Source organism: Garra rufa, chromosome 16 (genome assembly GCF_049309525.1).
Source record: "Garra rufa chromosome 16, GarRuf1.0, whole genome shotgun sequence".
Taxonomy (NCBI): domain Eukaryota; kingdom Metazoa; phylum Chordata; class Actinopteri; order Cypriniformes; family Cyprinidae; genus Garra; species Garra rufa.
This window is the reverse complement of record NC_133376.1, coordinates 11,684,684-11,708,683: the sequence shown is the minus strand read 5'-3', so window position 1 is coordinate 11,708,683 and position 24,000 is coordinate 11,684,684. Positions and strand designations below refer to the sequence as shown.

Genomic DNA, 24,000 nt, shown 5'->3' with positions numbered 1-24,000 from the left:
GAAATAACATATTAAAAGAGAAAACGGGTGATGATTTATAATTCACTGCCTGAAATCTTAATATGGAGAAAAAAATGATATCCAGCATAAAGCATTAAAGAAAAGAAACAACAGCTCTATAACCACAGAGAATTAAATAGCGTGTTATCCTCAATTGTAATTAAAATATCTTACCTTTTCTTTATTGGGAAGTGTTTGTGTTCTGGTAAAAGTGTCTCCTCCATTAATACTGATCAGTTCTGCATCTGCAGGCGGAAATGGCGCAGGGAAAACTACTACGTCACTCTTCAGTGTGTCCGAGCTAAAACACACGTCATACTGCTGAGTAGATTTGGAGTAAGACCAGCTCCCATCAGGGTGTGTGGTGATCATTGGGGCGCTGTACCTGCCCAAACTGCTGTCTGTCCTGTGGCATTTTACAGCTACTAAACTGATGAGACTCAGTAAAAAGATGACGGATACGCCTACAATGGCGATCAGCAAATACAGATTTAAATCCGAGAAACTCTCCTCCTTTATCGGCGCATGTCTGAATGTAGTTTTGACATCACCTGCGCTTTCAACAACCACAACATCAATAGAGACAGTCGCTGACAGTGAGGGCTCTCCGTTATCACAAACCAAAATGACCAACGGGTGAGTTTTCAGGTCATTGTCACTCATTCTCCTCTTAGTCCTGATTTCTCCGCTGCTGGTTCCAATTCGGAACAGATTGTTTCCTTTGGGTTCAGAGATGTGGTAAGACAGCAGCGCATTGTAACCAGAATCTACATCTACAGCCCTGATCTTGGCCACAAAGTATCCCGCATCAGCAGAATAGGGAATGTTCTCTGTGTTAACGGAACCGAGCTCGGAATAGGGCGCGAGAATCCCAGGACTGTTGTCATTCTCATCCAGGATAAAAACATTTACAGTCACGTTACTGCTGAGCGGAGGAACACCAGAGTCTGTGGCCTGAACTTTAAACTCAAACGTTTTTATCTCCTCATAGTTAAACGACTGTAAACTGTGTATATCCCCACTATCAGAGTTTATGTTGATCATGGATGTTACTGGGCCGCTTTTCGAGCTTTCTAGTAAAGAATATGCTATTCGGGCATTATCACCTACATCAGGATCAAAAGCAGATACTGTATGAACAATAGCTCCAATCTGACTGTTCTCTTTCACATAAACATTAATGACGGGATCTGGAAAACGCGGTGCGTTGTCATTCACATCAGAAACGTGTACAGTAATGACACTGGTGCTAGAGAGAGGCGGAGTTCCTTCATCAGTAGCTGTGATAGTCACGTTATACTCAGACACACGCTCTCTGTCCATCGGACCGTCTACAACCAGAGAATATTTATTTTTGTAAGTGTTCTGTAATACAAACGGAAGGGAATCGACTATTTTCAATTTTACAGATCCATTTTCGCCAGAATCATTATCTTTTACTGTAATCAAACCGACCATTGTCCCTTTTGGTGAATCCTCCTTCACAATATTAACAAGAGATGTTACAGATATTTCAGGAATATTGTCGTTAATGTCCATTATTTCGACCAATACTTTACAATGAGCTGCTCTTGGAAGCGGACCTCTATCTCTCGCTTGCACACGTATTTCAATAGCATTATGAGATTCGTGGTCTAATTTACCATGGACTGTTACTTCGCCAGAAACTTGATTAATTGCGAAAGATTCAATATTTCTATCATTCATATGTTTAATGAATGAATATACAATCTCTCCATTTAATCCATCGTCCGCATCACTCGCGTGTACTGTGATAACGGAAGTCCCAATAGGTGCATTTTCTGGAATTCGAGCTTTGTAAAGAGACTTTGTAAACACAGGCATATTGTCGTTCGCATCTATGATATTAACAATTATATTTATTGCTCCTGATCTTGGAGGTTTACCTCCGTCTACAGCGGTCAGCGTGAGCTGAATCACCGGCTGTTTCTCTCGGTCTAAAGCTTTCTGCAGCACTAATTCAGCAGACACACTCTGTTCCCCTCCGCTCTGAACATCGAGAGAAAAGTGTTCATTTGCACTGAGTTTGTAGCTTTTAACCGAATTACTACCCACATCCTCGTCAAAAGCGTTTGGTAATGCATACCTTTCTCCTGTAAATGCCGCTTCAGATACATTTAATTGTAACGATGAAGAGTGAAATGTGGGAGAATTGTCGTTTATATCCAATACATTTACTTCAAATCTGTACATGTTCAATGGCGAATTAACAATGGCCTCCAGTTCTAAAGCACATTTTAAGCTACGTCCACATAGCTCCTCTCTGTCTATTTTGTCTTTAATTTGAAGCATTCCTGTTTTCATATTTACATCGAAATACCTCTTGTTGGGTCCAGAAGCGATCTGAAATCCACGGTTTTCCAGTTCTTGCAAATTAAGGTTTAAATCTTTTACTATATTGCCAACTGTAGCCCCCGGGCTGGCCTCCTCCAACACAGAATACACAATCTGCCCGGAAGATATCCTCGGAAGGAAATAAAATACAGCCATATATATCCACAATATGTTTCGTTCCTTCAGTGAATTCGCCATGATCCGCCAGCATCACATCGACAAAAAAACAAAAAACATCCGTACAACGTTGTACTGAAACAAACCACGTTCTGCACTGCGATTCAGAAAATCTCTATTGTGGCTTCTCACGAACAAAGCACTGTTCCAGCTCAAAGCCCTGCCCCAAAACAGGGAGGAGTCTCGTAGAGAATAAAATATATATAATTCTAACGCAGGTCGCTGCTGACACCTTGTGGACATACATAGGTTGTATGGAACAGAAAATTATATATTGGATTAAATATGTTTAAAATGCAATGGACAAAGTCTGTCTCCTATTTTACTGCTGGACAAGACCTAAAATGTTTCTTGACAAACACTAAAGAAATCACATGAGCTCATTTATTTAAACCCCTCCAACATCCAAATGCAGACATTATAAACGAGTAAACTGAAGGGTGAAGAAAACAATAAATAATTGTAAAATAATTAAAAAATAATCATTTATGTCCGATTACTAAACTAATATTTATTCATAGAAAAATCAATGTGACCTGAATTATAAAAAAAACACCGGTCATCGGTGTAAATTGTATTATCGGAATGTTATTTATGGTCAACGTTATCAGCACCATGGACAGTACAAACTTTTATGGGGGCAAGACAGCGCAGAGACCAAATGAAATTAAAAGATGTAGCTCATAATGTGAATGCAAATGAGAATCAAAGAGCCAACAAGCCACTTAGCAATTGTCACTATAAAGCCACCAACAACATAAGAGGTTTAAAATATCTTTTGACATTAGCGTTTTCAGCACTACGGACAGAATGCGTCAGTCCAAAAATACATTTTAAACCCATGAGCAACAGAAATTATTTATTTCAAGCAGTACAATAAACATGAACCAAAGATAATAGTTCACAATTATTTTCCCCTCAGTATTTAAAACAAAAATCCATACACAGCAAGAAAAACAGCAGCTTTAAAGCACAGCAAACAAAATAATATGTTTTTGCTCGCTTTTAATAGAAATCTCTTACCTTTTCTTTATTAGGGAGTGTTTGCGTTCTGGTAAAAGTGTCTCCTCCATTAATACTGATCAGTTCTGCATCTGCAGGCGGAAATGCCGCAGGGAAAACCACTACGTCACTCTTCAGTGTGTCTGAGCTAAAACACACGTCATATTGCTGAGCAGATTTGGAATAAGACCAGCTCCCATCAGGGTGTGTGGTGATCATCGGGGCACTGTACCTGCCCAAACTTCTGTCTGTCCTGTGGCATTTTACAGCTATCAAACTGACGAGACTCAGTAAAAAGATGACGGACACGCACACAATGCCGATCAGCAAATAAAGATTTAAATCCGAGAAACTCTCCTCCTTTATCGGCACATGTCTGAATGTAGTCTTGACGTCACCTGCGCTTTCAACAACCACAACATCAATAGACACAGTCGCTGACAATGAGGGCTCTCCGTTATCACAAACCGAAACGACCAACAGGTGAGTTTTCAGGTCATTGTCACTCATTCTCCTTTTAGTCCTGATCTCCCCGCTGCTGGTTCCTATTCGGAACAGATTGTTTCCTTTGGGTTCAGAGATGTGGTAAGACAGCAGCGCATTGTAACCAGAATCTGCATCTACAGCCCTTATCTTGGCCACGAAGTAACCCGCATCAGCAGAATAGGGAATGTTCTCTGTGTTAACGGAACCGAGCTCTGAATAGGGCGCGAGAATCCCGGGACTGTTGTCATTCTCATCCAGGACAAAAACATTTACAGTCACGTTACTGCTGAGCGGAGGAACACCAGAGTCTGTGGCCTGAACTTTAAACTCAAACGTTTTTATCTCCTCATAGTTAAACGACTGTAAACTGTGTATATCTCCATTGTCAGAGTTTATGTTGATCATGGATGTTACTGGGCCGCTTTTCGAGCTTTCTAGTAAAGAATATGTTATGCGGGCATTATCACCTACGTCAGGATCAAAAGCAGATACTGTATAAATAACAGCTCCAATCTGACTGTTCTCTTTAACATAAACATTAATGACGGGCTCTGAAAAGCGCGGCGCGTTGTCATTCACATCAGAAATATGTACAGTAATTACACTGGAGCTAGAGAGAGGCGGAGTTCCTTCATCAGTAGCTGTGATAGTCACGTTATACTCAGATGTATGCTCTCTGTCCAGCGGACCATTAACCATTAACGAATATCTGTTTTTGTAAGTATTCTCTAATCTAAACTGCACAGAGTCCTTTATTTTAAGCTGCACAACACCATTTTTACCAGCGTCGCTATCTTTCACTGTGATTAATCCTACCATTGTGCCTGGAGACGAATCCTCTCTCACTTCAGTAACCAAAGACATTACGCTTATTTCTGGTACGTTATCATTTATGTTAATTATTTCGACTAAAACCTTACAATGTGATGCTCGTGGATTTAGGCCTTTGTCCTCGGCCTTAACACGAATCTCAATTGCAGAAGTTTCTTCATAATCTATAGGGCCCTTTATGGTTATCTCACCAGTAACTGGGTTGATAGAGAAAGCATTTACACTGTTATCATTATCATGATTTATAAAAGAGTATATGACTTCACCATTAAGACCTTCGTCTGCATCTTTTGCGTTCACTGTGATCACAGAAGCACCGGGCGGTGAGTTTTCTAGTATCCGCGCTTTATAAAGTGGCTTGTCGAACACAGGAATATTATCGTTTACATCTACTACATTAACGATTATCTGTGTCGTACCAGATTTTGGAGATTTTCCTCCGTCTACTGCGGTCAGGGTGAGTTGGATAACAGGCTGTTTTTCTCGATCTAAAGCTTTCTGCAGCACTAATTCAGCAGATACACTCTGATCCCCTCCGCTTTGCACATCCAAAGAAAAGTGCTCATTCGGACTCAGCTTATAGCTTTTTATCGAATTAACTTCAACATCGAGATCGAATGCACTTGGTAATGTAAATCTCTGCCCTGGATATGTCTGTTCAGAAATATTAAGATACAATTTTGAGGTTCGAAATGTCGGTGCATTGTCGTTAACATCTAAAATATTTACCTCGAATCTGTATATGTTCATCGGCGCACTAACAATGGCTTCCAGCTCTAAAGCGCATTTAGAGTTCCGACCGCACAGCTCCTCTCGGTCTATTCTTTCTTTAACAAAAAGAATCCCATTTTTTGCATGTAGATCAAAATATCTTTTGTTCGTTCCTGTGACGATCTGAAATCCTCTCCTCTCAAGGTCTTGTACATTCAAGTTTAGATCCTTTGCTAAATTTCCTACCGTGGTCCCGGTGTTCACCTCCTCCGACACAGAATACACAATCTGCCCGTTTGCGTAATTCCAGTTATTAAAGAAAAACACAATAAAAATCCACTTAAAGCTCCAATGGTCGTCTGTTATATCCATATTTCCTCTCGTTAGCAAAACTGTCGGTTAAACAAAAAATATATCATTCACATATTCCATAACAGGCGTAATGCTTTCGCAAAGACACCGAGATAGCAAGTCCAAGGCGGCCCTGTCTTTTTGAACAAAGACCTCTGACTAGGGGAGGTTCCCTGCCCAACAACGAAAGGAGGAGCTTTACAAAGACACGAGAATTTACATGGGTAGCCACTGACGCCGTGTGGACAAACATGCGCAATAGTTGAAAATACCCAACGTATTCTGATTCGAAATTACAAAGATAACAGTGAAAACAATCCACCAGATACTGATAATTATAAGACTCTTCTGATCGCCATCATATAAACTAAGATACTGTGAAAACATGTTAGGCCTATACAATGGATAAAATCTGTATAATACGCATACAGAAACATAACAATGCAATACATACCTGACCCTGGACCACAAAACCAGTCATAAGGGTCAATTTTCTTGAAATTGAGATTTATACATCTGAAAGCTGGATAAATACGCTTTCAATTGATGTTTGTTAGGATAGGGCAATATTTGGCCGAGATACAACTATTTGAAAATCTGGAATCTGAGGGTGAAAAAGAATAAATAATATTGAAAAAAATCGTCTTTAAAGGTGTCCAAATGAAGCAATGTGCATATTAATAATCAGAAATTAGGTTTTGATTTTTTTATGGTAGTAAATTTACAAATTATCTTTATGGAACATGATCTTTACTTAATATCCTAATGATTTTTGGCATAAAAGAAAAAAATATATATAATGTTGACCTATACAATGTATTTTTGGTTATTGCTACAAATATACCCGTGCTACTTACGACTGGTTTTGTGTCCAGGGCCACATATTGTTCATGAAAAGTGTAGTCTTAGTAAAAATTGCTATAATAATAATGATGATTATTATTATTAATATTAGTAGTAGTACTAGTAGTAGTAGATAACCATTAGAGCGTCCTTGAAGTAACTTTCAACATCTCGGAAAAAGCAGCAGATTCAGCTGATAATAATAATAATAAATGGTTTACACAAATCTGCACAGGGGTTAAATAAAATGATATTGTTGACATTATAAATAAAATCGAGCTTTCAATTTATTAAGTTTATAACCTAAAACGATGCTAAATTCTATATAAAAACCACACACAAATACCTGCGCTTTAAGAAACGAGTCTTACCTTTTCTTTATTAGGAAGTGTTTGTGTTCTGGTAAAAGTGTCTCCACCATTAATACTGATCAGTTCTGCATCAGCGGGCGGAAATGGAGCAGGGAAAACCACTACGTCACTCTTCAGTGTGTCCGAGCTAAAACACACGTCATACTGCTGAGTAGATTTGGAGTAAGACCAGCTCCCATCAGGGTGTGTGGTGATCATCGGGGCGCTGTACCTGCCCAAACTGCTGTCTGTCCTGTGGCATTTTACAGCTACTAAACTGATGAGACTTAGCAAAAAGATGACGGACACGCACACAATGGCGATCAGCAAATACAGATTTAAATCCGAGAAACTCTCCTCCTTTATCGGCGCATGTCTGAATGTGGTTTTGACGTCACCTGAGCTTTCAACAACCACAACATCAATAGACACAGTCGCTGACAGTGAGGGCTCTCCGTTATCACAAACCAAAATGACCAACGGGTGAGTTTTCAGATCATTGTCACTCATTCTCCTCTTAGTCCTGATCTCTCCGCTGCTGGTTCCGATTCGGAACAGATTGTTTCCTTTGGGTTCAGAGATGTGGTAAGACAGCAGCGCATTGTAACCAGAATCTGCATCTACAGCCCTGATCTTGGCCACAAAGTAGCCCGCATCAGCAGAATAGGGAATGTTCTCTGTGTTAACGGAACCGAGCTCGGAATAGGGCGCGAGAATCCCGGGACTGTTGTCATTCTCATCCAGAATAAAAACATTGACGGTCACGTTACTGCTGAGCGGAGGAACACCAGAGTCTGTGGCCTGAACTTTAAACTCAAACTTTTTTATCTCCTCATAGTTAAACGACTGTAAACTGTGTATATCTCCACTATCAGAGTTTATGTTGATCATGGATGTTATCGAGCCGCTTTTCGAGCTTTCTAGTAAAGAATATGTTATCCGGGCATTATCACCTACGTCAGGATCAAAAGCAGACACTGTACGAATAACAGCTCCAATCTGACTGTTCTCTTTTACATAAACATTAATGACGGGATCTGGAAAGCCCGGCGCGTTGTCATTCACATCAGAAACATGTACAGCAATGACACTGGTGCTAGAGAGAGGCGGAGTCCCTTCATCAGTAGCTGTGATAGTCACGTTATACTCGGATGCGCGCTCTCTGTCTAAAGGTCCATCTACCACTAGAGAATAATAATTTTTGTAGTTCATCTCTAGTTTAAAAGGCAATTTGTTAGACACAACACAATGAACTACACCGTTTTTGCCGCCGTCCTTGTCAATCACTGACACGAGAGCGACAGCAGTGCCAATACTGGCATCCTCTTTCACTGTTTTGAGGAGTGACGTCATGGTCATTTGTGGCTCATTGTCGTTAATATCCAGCACCTCCACCAGGACTTTGCAGTGCGTGGACATCGGAGGCTGTCCTTTATCACTGGCCTGTGCGCGGATCTCAAATGCATTGTTCTCCTCGAAATCTATATTGCCTTTAACTGTGATGGCACCAGTATTCGGATCAATATCAAATATCTGCAGTATTTTATTTTGATCTCTTTTAATTATAGAATAAACAATATCACTGTTACTGCCTTCATCAAAGTCTGTGGCATTTAGCACAACAATTGTCGTTCCAAAAGCCACATTTTCAAAAACAGTTGTTTTATACAACGGCTTACTAAACACAGGAGTATTATCGTTATTATCCAAAACTTTAATATTTATAAGAGACGTGCCTGTTTTAGAGGGTGTTCCTCCGTCTACAGCGGTCAATGTGAGCTGGATCACAGGCTGTTTCTCTCGATCTAAAGCTTTCTGCAGCACTAACTCAGCAGATACACTCTGATCTCCTCCTTTGTGCACAGCTAAAGAAAAATAATCATTCGAGCTAAGCTTGTAAGTATTTATTGAATTTTTCCCAACATCTTCGTCTGTAGCGTGATGGAGAGAGAATCTGACACCAGGCAGGGTGCTTTCCGCAATGTCTAGGGTTTGTGATTTCTCGCTAAAAGACGGAGAATTGTCATTTACATCTACAATATTAATTTCAATTTGATAAAGCTTCAATGGATTGTTGATAACCGCTTCTACATTGACTGTACATTTAGGTGCTTTGGCACAAAGCTCCTCTCTGTCTATTCTTTCGCTCACATACAGAAATCCAGTTTTTAGATTTACCTCGAAATATTTTTTCTTGGATCCCGTGACAATCTGAAACATGCGCGACTCCAGTTCCTGGACATTAAGGTTTAGATCCTTGGCGATATTTCCTACTGATGTTCCCGGATTCACCTCCTCCGAAACAGAATAGGAAAGCTGTCCTGATACCGCGTCCCAACAACACTCTAAAACAACGAGCACAATACAGGCCACAATAGATTTCCCTCTGTACAGCGAGAACATTATTACATCCAGTGAATCCCGTTCAATGGTCCACGAAATAAAAGACGAGATTCCAAGTCCATCAATGCGAAGGAAAAAATATTAGACAATATTCCATTTTACCGACGAGAAAACACGAGGTACTCGTACACTCTCTCACACATTCAGTCTCTCGGAAACAAAGCCCTGTGATATCTCCTCCCCACTAAAACAGGGAGGGGCTTTCAGACACTGGAGGCAGTTGGAGATTCAACGGGCAATAGTGACACCACGCGGATTTATGAATTAATATCCAACAAAAACCTTAATACCACAAACAGATCATCATATCGAATTGCAGTTATTCGTCATTTTTTAACTATTATAAGTAAACATTACGATTTTTCGTTGTGTTAAATATATAAATAAGAGGTTATATGAGCATTTTTGTCATCAAAAGACAAACTATTATGTATCTACATGTTCTGTACTCATCTTCCATTTCAATAGATATTTTAAACCAATTAATTAGATTTAACTATGAGCAACCTGTAGTTTTATAATATCCAATTTCCTTACATTACAGCAAGGATGACATTTCATAACTTAATTATTAGAGTACAAATATATTAGTGTAATCATAAATTAATATGAAATTATGCGTATTATAAGTATTCATCTGTACAGCATCACTATAATTTCACATTTAAGCAAGTTTGAAAATGTGAAGCAGCTTATTTTTTAAATAAATAAACAAAGAAAGAAGTAATTATGTTAGTATTAGTAACAGTAGAAACAGAAATAGTTGCAGCGATGTTCATATAAAAAAGGCCACAACCAGTTCAGGACCACGGACAGCTCCACACAAGTACGAATATTCTATTTTAATATGAAATAGTAATATACTCAGCCAATCCTTTAAGTCTGTTTATTTCAGCAAAACACTATTAACCATTAAGCCACTTTTAACATTTTAAGTTTCAAAAATTAGTAATTTAATTGTCTAAAAAAACAGGTCAATGAGAGGAAACACTAGAAGTCCCACTCAGCGCCACAAAACGATAACAAAGAAATAAAAAGAAAATCCTTTAATCGCTTACCTTTTCTTTGTTTGGAAGTGTTTGTGTTCTGGTAAAAGTGTCTCCTCCATTAATACTGATCAGTTCTGCATCAGCGGGCGGAAAAGGCGCAGGGAAAACCACTACGTCACTCTTCAGCGTGTCCGAGCTAAAACACACGTCATACTGCTGAGTAGATTTGGAGTAAGACCAGCTCCCATCAGGGTGTGTGGTGATCATCGGGGCGCTGTACCTGCCCAAACTGCTGCCTGTCCTGTGGCATTTTACAGCTATCAGACTGAGGAGGCTCAGAAAAAAAATAACGGACACGCACACAATGGCGATCAGCAAATACATATTTAAATCCGAGAAATTCTCCTCCTTTATTGGCGCATGTCTGAACGTGGTTTTGACGTCACCTGTGCCTTCAACAACCACAACATCAATAGACACAGTTGCTGACAGTGAGGGCTCTCCGTTATCACAAACCAAAATGACCAACGGGTGAGTTTTCAGGTCATTGTCACTCATTCTCCTCTTAGTCCTGATCTCTCCGCTGCTGGTTCCGATTCGGAACAGATTGTTTCCTTTGGGTTCAGAGATGTGGTAAGACAGCAGCGCATTGTAACCAGAATCTGCATCTACAGCCCTTATCTTGGCCACAAAGTAGCCCGCATCAGCAGAATAGGGAATGTTCTCTGTGTTAACAGAACCAAGCTCTGAATAGGGCGCAAGAATCCCAGGACTGTTGTCATTCTCATCCAGAATAAAAACATTTACAGTCACGTTACTGCAGAGCGGAGGAACACCAGAGTCTGTGGCCTGAACTTTAAACTCAAACGTGTTTATCTCCTCATAGTTAAACGACTGTAAACTGTGTATATCTCCATTGTCAGAGTTTATGTTGATCATGGATGTTACCGGGCCGCTTTTTGAGCTTTCTAGTAAAGAATATGTTATCCGGGCATTATCACCTATGTCAGGATCAAAAGCAGATACTGTATGAATAACAGCTCCAATCTGACTGTTCTCTTTTACATAAACATTAATGACGGGATCTGGAAAGCGCGGCGCGTTGTCATTCACATCAGTAATGTGTACAGTAATGACACTGGTGCTAGAGAGAGGCGGAGTCCCTTCATCAGTAGCTGTGATAGTCACGTTATATTCGGATGCGCGCTCTCTGTCTAAAGGTCCATCTACCACTAGAGAATAATAATTTTTGTAATTCGTCTCAAGTTTAAAAGGCACTTTGTTCGACACGATGCAATTAACTATTCCGTTTTTGCCACCGTCCCTGTCAATCACTGACACGAGAGCTACAGCAGTGCCAATACTGGCGTCCTCTTTCACTGTACTGAGGAGTGACGTCACGGTTATCTCTGGCTCATTGTCGTTAATATCCAGCACCTCCACCAGGACTTTGCAGTGCGTGGACATCGGAGGCTGCCCTTTATCACTGGCCTGCGCACGGATTTCAAATGCATTGTTCTCTTCGAAATCTATATTGCCTTTAACTGTGATAACACCAGTATGTGGGTCAATATCAAATATCTGCAGGATTTTACTCTGATCTCTTTTAATTATAGAATAAACAATATCGCTATTAGTACCTTCATCCATGTCTGTGGCATTCAGCACACCAATTGTCGTTCCAATAGCCACATTTTCAAAAACAGTTGTTTTATACAACGGCTTACTAAAAACGGGAGTATTATCATTAATATCTAAAACTTTAATAATTATAAGAGAAGTACCTGTTTTAGAGGGTGTTCCTCCGTCTACAGCGGTCAATGTAAGCCGAATCACAGGCTGTTTCTCTCGATCTAAAGCTTTCTGCAGCACTAACTCAGCAGATACACTATGATCTCCTCCTTTGTGCACAGCTAATGAAAAATACTCGTTCGAACTAAGCTTGTAAGTATTTATTGAATTTTTCCCAACATCTTCGTCTGTAGCGTGGTGGAGAGAGAATCTGACACCAGGCAGGGTGCTTTCCGCAATGTCTAGGGTTTGTGATTTCTCGCTAAAAGACGGAGAATTGTCGTTTACATCCAGGATATTAATTTCTATTTGATAAAGCTTCAATGGATTGTTGATAACCGCTTCTACATTGACTGTACATTTAGGTGCTTTGGCACAAAGCTCCTCTCTGTCTATTCTTTCGCTCACATACAGAAATCCAGTTTTTAGATTTACCTCGAAATATTTTTTCTTGGATCCCGTGACAATCTGAAACATGCGCGACTCCAGTTCCTGGACATTAAGGTTTAGATCCTTGGCGATATTTCCTACTGATGTTCCCGGATTCACCTCCTCCGAAACAGAATAGGAAAGCTGTCCTGATACCGCGTCCCAACAACACTCTAAAACAACGAGCACAATACAGGCCACAATAGATTTCCCTCTGTACAGCGAGAACATTATTACATCCAGTGAATCCCGTTCAATGGTCCACGAAATAAAAGACGGTATTCCAAGTTCATCAGTGCGAATAGAGAAATATTAGACAATATTCCATTTTAACGACGAGAAAACACGAGGTACTCGTACACTCTCTCACACGTCCCAGTCTCTCGGAAACAAAGCCCTGTGAAATCTCCTCCCCACTAAAACCGGGAGGGGCTTTCAGACACTGGAGGCAGTTGGAGATTCAACGGGCAATAGTGACACCACGCGGATTTATGAATTAATATCCACCAAAAACCTTAATAATATCACAAACAGATCATCATATAGAGTTTCAGTTATTAATCTTTTTTTTTTTTTTTTTTTTTTAACTAATATTCTAAGAAAATATTACGATTTTTCGGGGTGTTAAATATATAAGAGGGTATGGGAGGATTTCCGTCATCTAAATACAAACTATTTTGCATTAACATGTTCTGTATTCATATTCCATTTCAAGAGATATTTTAAACGATTTAACTAGACTTTACTATGAGCAACATGCAGTTCTATAATATCCAATCCCCATTACATTACTGCAAGGATGACATATGTCATAACTAAATTATTAAACTATAAATATATTAGTATGATCATTAATTAATGTGAAATTACGCGTATTACAATTACTCATCTGTACAGCATCGCTATCATTCAAAATATAAAGCAGCTTAATTTTAAATAAATGAACAAAGAAAGAATAATAAATAATCATATTAGTATTAGTAACAGGAGAACCAGAAGTAGTTGCAGCAAAGTCCATATAAAAATGGCCACAACCAGTTCAGAACCACGGACAGCTCCCCAAACGTACGAATATTCCATTTCAATATATAATATACTAAGCAATTCTTTTAAGTCTGTTTATTTCAGCAAAACACAAATAACCATTAAGCCACTTTTAACATTTTAAGTCTCAAAAAATAATTTAATTGTGAACAAAAACAGGTCAATGAGAGGAAACACTAGAAGTCCCAATAAGTGCCACAAAACGATATCAAAGAATCGAAATGAAAATCCTTTAATCCCTTACCTTTTCTTTGTTAGGAAGTGTTTGTGTTCTGGTAAAAGTGTCTCCTCCATTAATACTGATCAGTTCTGCATCAGCGGGCGGAAATGGCGCGGGGAAAACCACTACGTCACTCTTCAGTGTGTCTGAGCTAAAACACACGTCATACTGCTGAGTAGATTTGGAGTAAGACCAGCTCCCATCAGGGTGTGTGGTGATCATCGGGGCGCTGTACCTGCCCAAACTGATGTCTGTCCTGTGGCATTTTACAGCTATTAAAGTGATGAGACTCAGTAAAAAGATGACGGACACGCACACAATGGCGATCAGCAAATACAGATTTAAATCCGAGAAACTCTCCTCCTGTATCGGCGCATGTCTGAACGTGGTTTTGACGTCACCTGCGCTTTCAACAACCACAACATCAATAGACACAGTCGCTGACAGTGAGGGCTCTCCGTTATCACAAACCAAAATGACCAGCGGGTGAGTTTTAAGGTCATTGTCACTCATTCTCCTCTTAGTCCTGATCTCTCCACTGCTGGTTCCGATTCGGAACAGATTGTTTCCTTTGGATTCAGAGATGTGGTAAGACAGCAGCGCATTGTAACCAGAATCTGCATCTACAGCCCTGATCTTGGCCACAAAGTAGCCCGCATCAGCAGAATAGGGAATGTTTTCTGTGTTAACGGAACCAAGTTCAGAATAGGGCGCGAGAATCCCGGGACTGTTGTCATTCTCATCCAGAATAAAAACATTCACAGTCACGTTACTGCTGAGCGGAGAAACACCAGAGTCTGTGGCCTGAACTTTAAACTCAAACGTTTTTACATCCTCATAGTTAAACGACTGTAAACTATGTATATCTCCACTATCAGAGTTTATGTTGATCATGGATGTTACCGGGTCGCTTCTTGCGCTTTCTATTAGAGAATATGTTATCCGGGCATTATCACCTACGTCAGGATCAAAAGCAGATACGGTGTGAATAACAACTCCAATCTGACTGTTCTCTTTCACATAAACATTAATGATGGGCTCTGGAAAGCGTGGCGCGTTGTCATTTACATCAGAAACATGTACAGTAATGACACTGATTCTGGAGAGAGGCGGAGTCCCTTCATCAGTAGCTGTGATAGTCACGTTATATTCGGATGCGCGCTCTCTGTCTAGAGGTCCATCTACCACTAGAGAATAATAATTTTTGTAATTCGTTTCAAGTTTAAAGGGCACTTTGTTGGACACAACACAATTAACTATACCGTTTTTGCCGCCGTCCCTGTCAATCACTGACACGAGAGCGACAGCAGTGCCAATACTGGCGTTCTCTTTCACTGTACTGAGGAGTGACGTCACGGTTATCTCTGGCTCATTGTCGTTAATATCCAGCACCTCCACCAGGACTTTGCAGTGCGTGGACATCGGAGGCTGCCCTTTATCACTGGCTTGTGCGCGGATCTCAAACGCATTGTTTTTTTCAAAATTTATAGTGCCTTTAACTGTGATAACACCAGAATTCGGATTAATTTGAAAAATGTCTATAATGTGATCTTGATCTGTCTCTCTAAGTGAATAAAGTATTTCACTATTCGCCCCCTCATCTTTGTCTGTTGCGTTTAGTATTATCACGGTGGTACCAATTGGCACGTTTTCAACAAGACTAGCTTTATACAAGGGGTGACTAAATTCTGGAGCGTTATCATTAATATCTAAAACTTTAATAATTATCTGCGACGTGCCTGATCTCGGTGGATTTCCTCCGTCCGCAGCGGTCAGTGTAAGCTTGATCACAGGCTGTTTCTCTCGGTCTAATGCTTTTTGCAGAACTAGCTCGGCAGAGACACTCTGTTCTCCTCCTTTGTGCACAGCTAAAGAAAAATACTCATTTTGGCTTAATTTATATGTGTTCACAGTGTTTTTTCCTACATCCGCATCAGACGCATAAGAAAGAGGAAATTTTACGCCCGGGGAAGTGTTCTCTGCGATGTCCAAATACTGAGTTTTGGCACTAAAAGATGGGGCATTATCATTTACATCTACAATAATAATTTCAATTTGATAAAGCTTCAGTGGATTGTTGATAACCGCTTCTACATTGACTGTACATTTAGGTGCTTTGGCACAAAGCTCCTCTCTGTCTATTCTTTCGCTCACATACAGAAATCCAGTTTTTAGATTTACCTCAAAATATTTTTTCTTGGATCCCGTGACAATCTGAAACATGCGCGACTCCAGTTCCTGAACATTAAGGTTTAGATCCTTAGCGATATTTCCTACTGATGTTCCCGGATTCACCTCCTCCGAAACAGAATAGGAAAGCTGTCCTGATACCGCGTCCCAACAACACTCTAAAACAACGAGCACAATACAGGCCACAATAGATTTCCCTCTGTACGACGAGAACATTATTACATCCAGTGAATCTCGTTCAATGGTCCACGAAATAAAAGAGGGTAATCCAAGTTCATCAGTGCGAATAAAGAAATAATAAACAATATTCCATTTTAGCGACGAGAAAACACGAGGTACTCGTACACTCTCCCATACATCCAGTCTCTCGGAAACAAAGCCCTGTGATATCTCCTCCCCACTAAAACCAGGAGGGGCTTTCAGACACTGGAGGCAGTTCGAGATTCAACGGGCTACAGTGACACCACGCGGATTTATGAATTAATATCCATCAAAAACCTTCATCATATCACAAACAAATCATCATATCGAGTTTCAGTTATTCATCTTTTTTTAAACTAATGTTATTAGAAAATATTACGATTTTTCGGTGTTAAATATATAAGATGATATGAGAGCATTTCCGTCATCAAAATACGAACTATTTTGTATGTACATGTTCTGTATTCATCTTCCATTTCAAGAGATATTTTAAATGACTTAACTAGACTTTACTGTGAGCAACATGCAGTTCTATAATATCCAATTCCCTTACATTACTGCAAGGATGACATTCCATAACAAAATTATTAAACTATAAATATATTAGTATGATCATAAATTGGAATTATGGAATTATGCGTATTACAAATATTCATTTATACAGCATTGCTATCATTCAAAATATTAAGCAGCTTACTTTCAAATAAATAAACAAAGAAATAATAATAAATAATTATGTTAGTGTTAGTAACAGGAGAAACAGAAATAGTTGCAGCAAAGTTCATATAAAATGGCCACAACCAGTTCAGAACCACAGACAGCTCCAAACAAGTACGAATTTTCCATTTTAATATGAAATAGTAATATACTAAGCCATTTCTTTAAGTCTGTTTTTTTTTCCACTAATAAATACTAATAATTATTAAGCCACTTTTAACATTTTAAGCCTCAAAAATTAGTACTTTATTTGTCAACAAAAACAGGTCAATGAGAGGAAACACTAGAAGTACCACTAAGTGCCAAAAAACGATAACAAAGAATCGAAATGGAAATCCTTTAATCTCTTACCTTTTCTTTGTTAGGAAGTGTTTGTGTTCTGGTAAAAGTGTCTCCTCCATTAATACTGATCAGTTCTGCATCAGCGGGCGGAAATGGCGCAGGGAAAACCACTACGTCACTCTTCAGTGTGTCAGAGCTAAAACACACGTCATACTGCTGAGTAGATTTGGAGTAAGACCAGCTCCCATCAGGGTGTGTGGTGATCATCGGGGCACTGTACCTTCCCAAACTGCTGTCTGTCCTGTGGCATTTTACAGCTATCAAACTTAGAAGGCTCAGGAAAAAGATGACGGACACGCACACAATGGCGATCAGCAAATACATATTTAAATCAGAGAAACTCTCCTCCTTTATTGGCGCATGTCTGAACGTGGTTTTGACGTCACCTGCGTTTTCAACAACCACAACATCAATAGACACAGTCGCTGACAGTGAGGGCTCTCCGTTATCACAAACCAAAATGACCAGCGGGTGAGTTTTCAGATCATTGTCACTCATTCTCCTCTTAGTCCTGATCTCTCCGCTGCTGGTTCCGATTCGGAACAGATTGTTTCCTTTGGGTTCAGAGATGTGGTAAGACAGCAGCGCATTGTAACCAGAATCTGCATCTACAGCCCTGATCTTGGCCACGAAGTAGCCCGCATCAGCAGAATAGTGAATGTTCTCTGTGTTAACGGAACCGAGCTCTGAATAGGGCGCAAGAATCCCAGGACTGTTGTCATTCTCATCCAGAATAAAAACATTTACAGTCACGTTACTGCTGAGCGGAGGAACACCAGAGTCTGTGGCCTGAACTTTAAACTCAAACGTTTTTATCTCCTCATAGTTAAACGACTGTAAACTGTGTATATCTCCATTATCAGAGTTAATGTTGATCATGGATGTTACCGGGCCGCTTTTCGAGCTTTCTAGTAAAGAATATGTTATCCGGGCATTATCACCTATGTCAGGATCAAAAGCAGATACTTTATGAATAACAGCTCCAATCTGACTGTTCTCTTTTACATAAACATTAATGACGGGATCTGGAAAGCGTGGTGCGTTGTCATTCACATCAGAAACGTGAACAGTAATGACACTGGTGCTAGAGAGAGGCGGAGTCCCTTCATCAGTAGCTGTGATAGTCACGTTATATTCGGATGCGCGCTCTCTGTCTAGAGTTCCATCTACCACTAGAGAATAATAATTTTTGTAATTCGTTTCAAGTTTAAAAGGCAATTTGTTAGACACAACACAATGAACTACACCGTTTTTGCCGCCGTCCTTGTCAATCACTGACACGAGAGCAACAGCAGTGCCAATACTGGCGTCCTCTTTCACTGTACCGAGGAGTGGCGTCACGGTTATCTCTGGCTTATTGTCGTTAATATCCAGCACCTCCACCAGGACTTTGCAGTGCGTGGACATCGGAGGCTGCCCTTTATCACTGGCCTGTGCGCGGATCTCAAATGCATTGTTCTCATCGAAATCTATATTGCCTTTAACTGTGATAACACCTGTATTCGGATCGATTTGAAAAATTTCTAAAATGTGATCTTGATCTTTTTTTCTAAGCGAGTAAACGATCTCACTATTGGTACCCTCATCTTTGTCTGTTGCATTTAGAATTATAACAGTTGAACCAACTGGCACGTTTTCAACAAGACTAGCTTTATACAAGGGGCGACTAAATTCAGGAGCATTATCATTATTATCTAAAACTCTAATAATTATCTGCGACGTGCCTGATTTCGGTGGATTTCCTCCATCTGCAGCGGTCAGTGTGAGCTTAATCACAGGCTGTTTCTCTCGGTCTAACGCTTTTTGGAGAACTAGCTCGGCAGAGACACTCTGCTCTCCTCCTTTGTGCACAGCTAATGAAAAATATTCATTTTGGTTTAGTTTGTATGTGCTTACAGTATTTTTTCCTACATCCGCATCAGAAGCATAAGAAAGAGGGAATTGTACGCCTGGGGAAGTGTTCTCCGCAATGTCTAAATATTGAGTTCTGTCACTAAAAGATGGGGCATTGTCATTTACATCCACAATATTAATTTCTATTTGATAAAGCTTCAGTGGATTGTTGATAACCGCTTCTACATTGACTGTACATTTAGGTGCTTTGGCACAAAGCTCCTCTCTGTCTATTCTTTCGCTCACATACAGATATCCAGTTTTTAGATTTACCTCGAAATATTTTTTCTTGGATCCCGTGACAATCTGAAACATGCGCGACTCCAGTTCCTGAACATTAAGGTTTAGATCCTTGGCGACATTTCCTACTGATGTTCCCGGATTCACCTCCTCCGAAACAGAATAGGAAAGCTGTCCTGATACCGCGTCCCAACAACACTCTAAAACAACGAGCACAATACAGACCACAACAGATTTCCCTCTGTACGGCGAGAACATTATTACATCCAGTAAATCCCGTTCAATGGTCCACGAAATAAAAGACGGTAATCCAAGTTCATCAGTGCGAATAAAGAAATAATAAACAATATTCCATTTTAGCGACGAGAAAACAGGAGGCCTCCGTTCACTCTCTTACACATCCAGTCTCTCAGAAACAAAGCCCTGTGAAATCTCCTCCCCACTAAAACCGGGAGGGGCTTCTAGACACGGGAGACAGTTTAAGATTTAACGGGCTATAGTGACACCGCGCGGATTTATAAATGAATATCCACCAAAAACCCTGATAATATCACAAATCGATAATCATATCAAATTGCAGTTATTTGCCATTTTTTAACTAATACTACAAGAAAATATTTCGATTTTTTTTATGTGTGACCAATGTATGAGACAGTATGTTGGCATTTTCGTTATCAAAACAATTTTGCGTTTGCATGTTCTGTATTTGTATTTCATATCAAGATATTGTAAACGACTTATCTAGGTTGTATTATGAGCAACATGTAGTTATATAATATCCAATTCACTTAGAATGCTACAAGAATGACTTCGTATAATTGAATTATTAAACAAATAAACATATTAGCATTATCTTAAATTAAAATTATGCTTATTACAATTATTCATTTTTAGAGCATCCTTATCGTTACACATTAATGCAAGTTTGAATATTCAAAGCAGCTTATTTCAAACAAACAAACAAACAAACAAACAAACAAACAAACAAACAAACAAACAATTAATTAAATAAATAAATAAATAAATAAATGTTAGTAACAGGAGAAACGTAGTAGTTGCAGCGATGTTCATATAAAAAGGCCACAACCAGTTCAGAACCACGGACAGCTCCACAAACGTGCGAGGAAAAAAAATAGTAACATGTAATAATAACATTAAGCCATTTCTTTAAGTCTGTTTATTTCAGTAAAACACTATTAACCATTAAGATACTTTTAACATTAAGTCTCCGAAATAAGTAATGTAATTGTCTGTCAATAAAAACAGGTCAATAAGAGGAAACACTAGAAGTCCCACTAAGTGCCACAAAACGATAACAAAGAGTCGAAATAAAAATGATTTAATCTCTTACCTTCTCTTTGTTAGGAAGTGTTTGTGTTCTGGTAAAAGTGTCTCCTCCATTAATACTGATCAGTTCTGCATCTGCAGGCGGAAATGGCGCAGGAAAAACCACTACGTCACTCTTCAGTGTGTCCGAGCTAAAACACACGTCATACTGCTGAGCAGATTTGGAGTAAGACCAGCTCCCATCAGGGTGTGTGGTGATCATTGGGGCGCTGTATCTGCCAAAACTGCTGTCCGTCCTGTGACATTTTACAGCTAGCACACCGATGAGACTCAATAAAAAGATGACGGACACGCACACAATGGCGATCAGCAAATACAGATTTAAATCCGAGAAACTCTCCTCCTTGCTCGGCGCATGTCTGAATGTGGTTTTGACGTCACCTGTGCTTTCAACAACCACAACATCAATAGACACAGTCGCTGACAGTGAGGGCTCTCCGTTATCACAAACCAAAATGACCAACGGGTGAGTTTTCAAATCATTGTCACTCATTCTCCTCTTAGTCCTGATCTCTCCGCTGCTGGTTCCGATTCGGAACAGATTGTTTCCTTTGGGTTCAGAGATGTGATAAGACAGCAGCGCATTGTAACCCGAATCTGCATCTACAGCCCTGATTTTTGCCACAAAGTAGCCCGCATCCGCAGAATAGGGAATGTTCTCTGTGTTAACGGAACCGAGCTCTGAATAGGGCGCGAGAATCCCGGGACTGTTGTCATTCTCATCCAGGATAAAAACATTTACAGTCACGTTACTGCTGAGCGGGGGAAAACCAGAGTCTGTTGCCTGAACTTTAAACTCAAACGTTTTTGTCTCCTCATAGTTAAAAGACTGCATGCTCTCGATCTCTCCTGTCAGTGAGTTTACTTTGAGGAGCGCTGAAACAGGTGTACCATTGGCAGAGCTTTGCAGTAAAGAGTATGTTATATGTGCATTCTCCATGATATCTGCATCAGAGGCCGTCACTGTGGATATAATGGAGCCCACTTTGCTGTTTTCGTGCAGGTATGCATAAACTACAGAAATTGGGAAGCGAGGCGCATTGTCGTTCACATCCGAGACCTGCACTTGTATTACTTTAGCTCTGGACATTGGCGGTGACCCTTCGTCTTCAGCAATGACTGTGATGTTATACTCTGAAACGTTTTCCCGATCCAGCACGCCATCTAAAACTAATGAATAATAGTTCTGAAAGGATGATTGTAATTTAAATGGACCGGAGCTGGCAAGGCGAACGCGCACTGCTCCGTTTTTACCTGAGTCCGGATCTGATACCGTCATTAAGGCAATTACTGTTCCCTTTCCCGCGTTTTCCTCTACCGGGCTAAGAAGTGAAGTTACAGTCACATCTGGGGGATTATCATTAATATCTAGGACTTCTATTAAAAGTTTAGTATGACCTGACATAGTCACTGGACCTTTATCAGTGGCTTGAACTCTGATTTCAAAAGCGGCGTTCTCCTCATAATCAACACTACCCTTAATTCTGACATCTCCACTTTGCGCATCAATTTCAAACTTCTCCAAAACATTTTGGGGTGTTCGACTGATAAAGGAGTAAACTATCTCCGCATTCAATCCTTCATCTAGATCTCGAGCTTGTAGTCTGGTGACTGTGGTGCCAATTGGCACGTGCTCTGCTATGGAGACTTTATATAATGGTTTACTAAAAACTGGAGCGTTGTCATTTGTATCTATCACAATAACTTCGATCATTACGGTTCCAGTCCTGGCAGGTGATCCGCCATCAACCGCAGTCACTGTGAACTCGATTCGCGGAGTCTTCTCTCTGTCCAAAGCCTTCTGAAGAACTAGCTCAGCGGAGACCGTCTTATCACTATGAGTTTGTACATCTAAAGTAAAGCAATCATTAGATGTAAGCTTATAGGTTTTTACTGAATTCACTCCGATGTCTGCGTCATGCGCGCTCTCCAGTGGAAAGCGCACACCGGGCGCGGTGCTTTCACTAACATTAATCACTACAGTGTGCATAGGAAACACTGGAGAGTTGTCATTAATATCAAGAATATTTAATCTTACCCGATAGAGTTGTAATGGACTGTTCACAACGGCTTCCAGATTAACGGAGCATGAGATTGCGCCTGCGCAAAGCTCCTCTCGATCAATCCTTTCGCTCACCTGCAAAGCGCCCGTCTCTATATTTACACTAAAATACTGCTTTTTAGAGCCTGACACGATACGGAAGCCCCTGGTTTGCAGATCTTTAACTGAAAGGTTAATATCTTTAGCTATATTACCAACTGTGGTTCCCTGTTTCACCTCCTCCGAGACACTGTATGAGATCTGACCAGTTACAGCCTCCAAGAAATGACAGGTCAAAGCAAATAAGAAGCAGGCTATTAAATGTCTCTGTGTAGATATAAACATGTTTCCTTATTTATATTCCAAAATAATCCTGAAAATTGCCATCAAAGTCGATCAAAGACCTTTTCATTCCAGTTGAGTAAAGGATCCGTTTCGGGCCACGAGAGACAAAAGGAAACAGCCAAAGCTCCCTTTCTATCCTCAGGGCAAAATCACAGCGACAATAAATCCAAAAGCATGGAAGTTTTGTATCCGTCAAAAATCCTCAAAGCTAGTCCAAAACCGCAATTAATATCCCATAAATGTCTAGATGGTTTTCCCATCTGAATCCAACGTTCTATAGTGAAGATGTTTAATATAAGAGATACATGAAGGAGAGGGTGAGAGAATCAGAGAGTGAAGAGAGAGAGAGGGGGCTGGTCATGATGAGGAGGAGGAGAAGGAGGAGAGACACGCCTTTAACACAGCTAGTGGAACAAGAGTGACACTTAGTGGCCTCCACGTTAATTGCAGTTTAGGATTCACTGTAAAAGCTACAGTGGTGTCAAACACTTGAGCAGTTGTACTGATATATTCTACCTAAGTATTAATTTGAGGAATTTGTACTTTACCCGAGTATTACTGAAACGGAATACTTTTTTTCTCTTATTTTATGTTACCAACACAAAATCAGTTGTTTTACTCTCTACAATTTCATGTAGACAACACATTGTAGTCTAACAAAGTGCACCCCATTTTTTACAATTTTACCCACAACAATACATT

General features: G+C 40.0%; 5 protein-coding genes across 7 annotated transcripts in view; all 5 read right to left on the bottom strand.

Annotated features, from left to right (window-relative positions):
• Positions 1–24,000, bottom strand: part of LOC141287966 (protocadherin alpha-C2-like) — a 108,496-nt gene that overhangs the window by 52,934 nt on the left and 31,562 nt on the right. Inside the window, exon 1 of one of the 3 annotated variants that reach the window (XM_073820085.1) lies at positions 14,007–16,513. The exons of 1 other annotated variant lie outside the window; for it this stretch is intronic. In XM_073820085.1, the coding sequence (XP_073676186.1) occupies positions 14,007–16,388 (2,382 nt within the window). In that variant the 5' untranslated portion in view covers positions 16,389–16,513. Of the gene's footprint in view, positions 1–174; positions 2,554–14,006; positions 16,514–24,000 lie in introns of those variants that run through there. One more of the 3 variants, XM_073820087.1, reaches the window with a different exon arrangement.
• Positions 2,648–9,509, bottom strand: LOC141288954 (uncharacterized). The gene is made up of 4 exons (XM_073821155.1): positions 7,128–9,509; positions 6,074–6,086; positions 3,556–5,954; positions 2,648–2,692 (listed from the first exon to the last, which is right to left on the bottom strand). Exons 1-4 carry the CDS (start codon positions 9,507–9,509, stop codon positions 2,648–2,650), a joined length of 4,839 nt encoding a protein of 1,612 aa, XP_073677256.1.
• LOC141288953 (protocadherin alpha-3-like) lies at positions 10,556–13,064 on the bottom strand. Its single transcript, XM_073821154.1, has one exon. It carries the CDS (start codon positions 12,947–12,949, stop codon positions 10,556–10,558), a length of 2,394 nt encoding a protein of 797 aa, XP_073677255.1. The 5' UTR covers positions 12,950–13,064.
• Positions 17,430–19,947, bottom strand: LOC141288952 (protocadherin alpha-3-like). Its single transcript, XM_073821153.1, has one exon. The coding sequence runs from the start codon at positions 19,821–19,823 to the stop codon at positions 17,430–17,432; it is 2,394 nt and encodes a 797-aa protein (XP_073677254.1). The 5' UTR covers positions 19,824–19,947.
• On the bottom strand, positions 20,905–23,568 carry LOC141288950 (protocadherin alpha-3-like). Its single transcript, XM_073821152.1, has one exon. It carries the CDS (start codon positions 23,296–23,298, stop codon positions 20,905–20,907), a length of 2,394 nt encoding a protein of 797 aa, XP_073677253.1. The 5' UTR covers positions 23,299–23,568.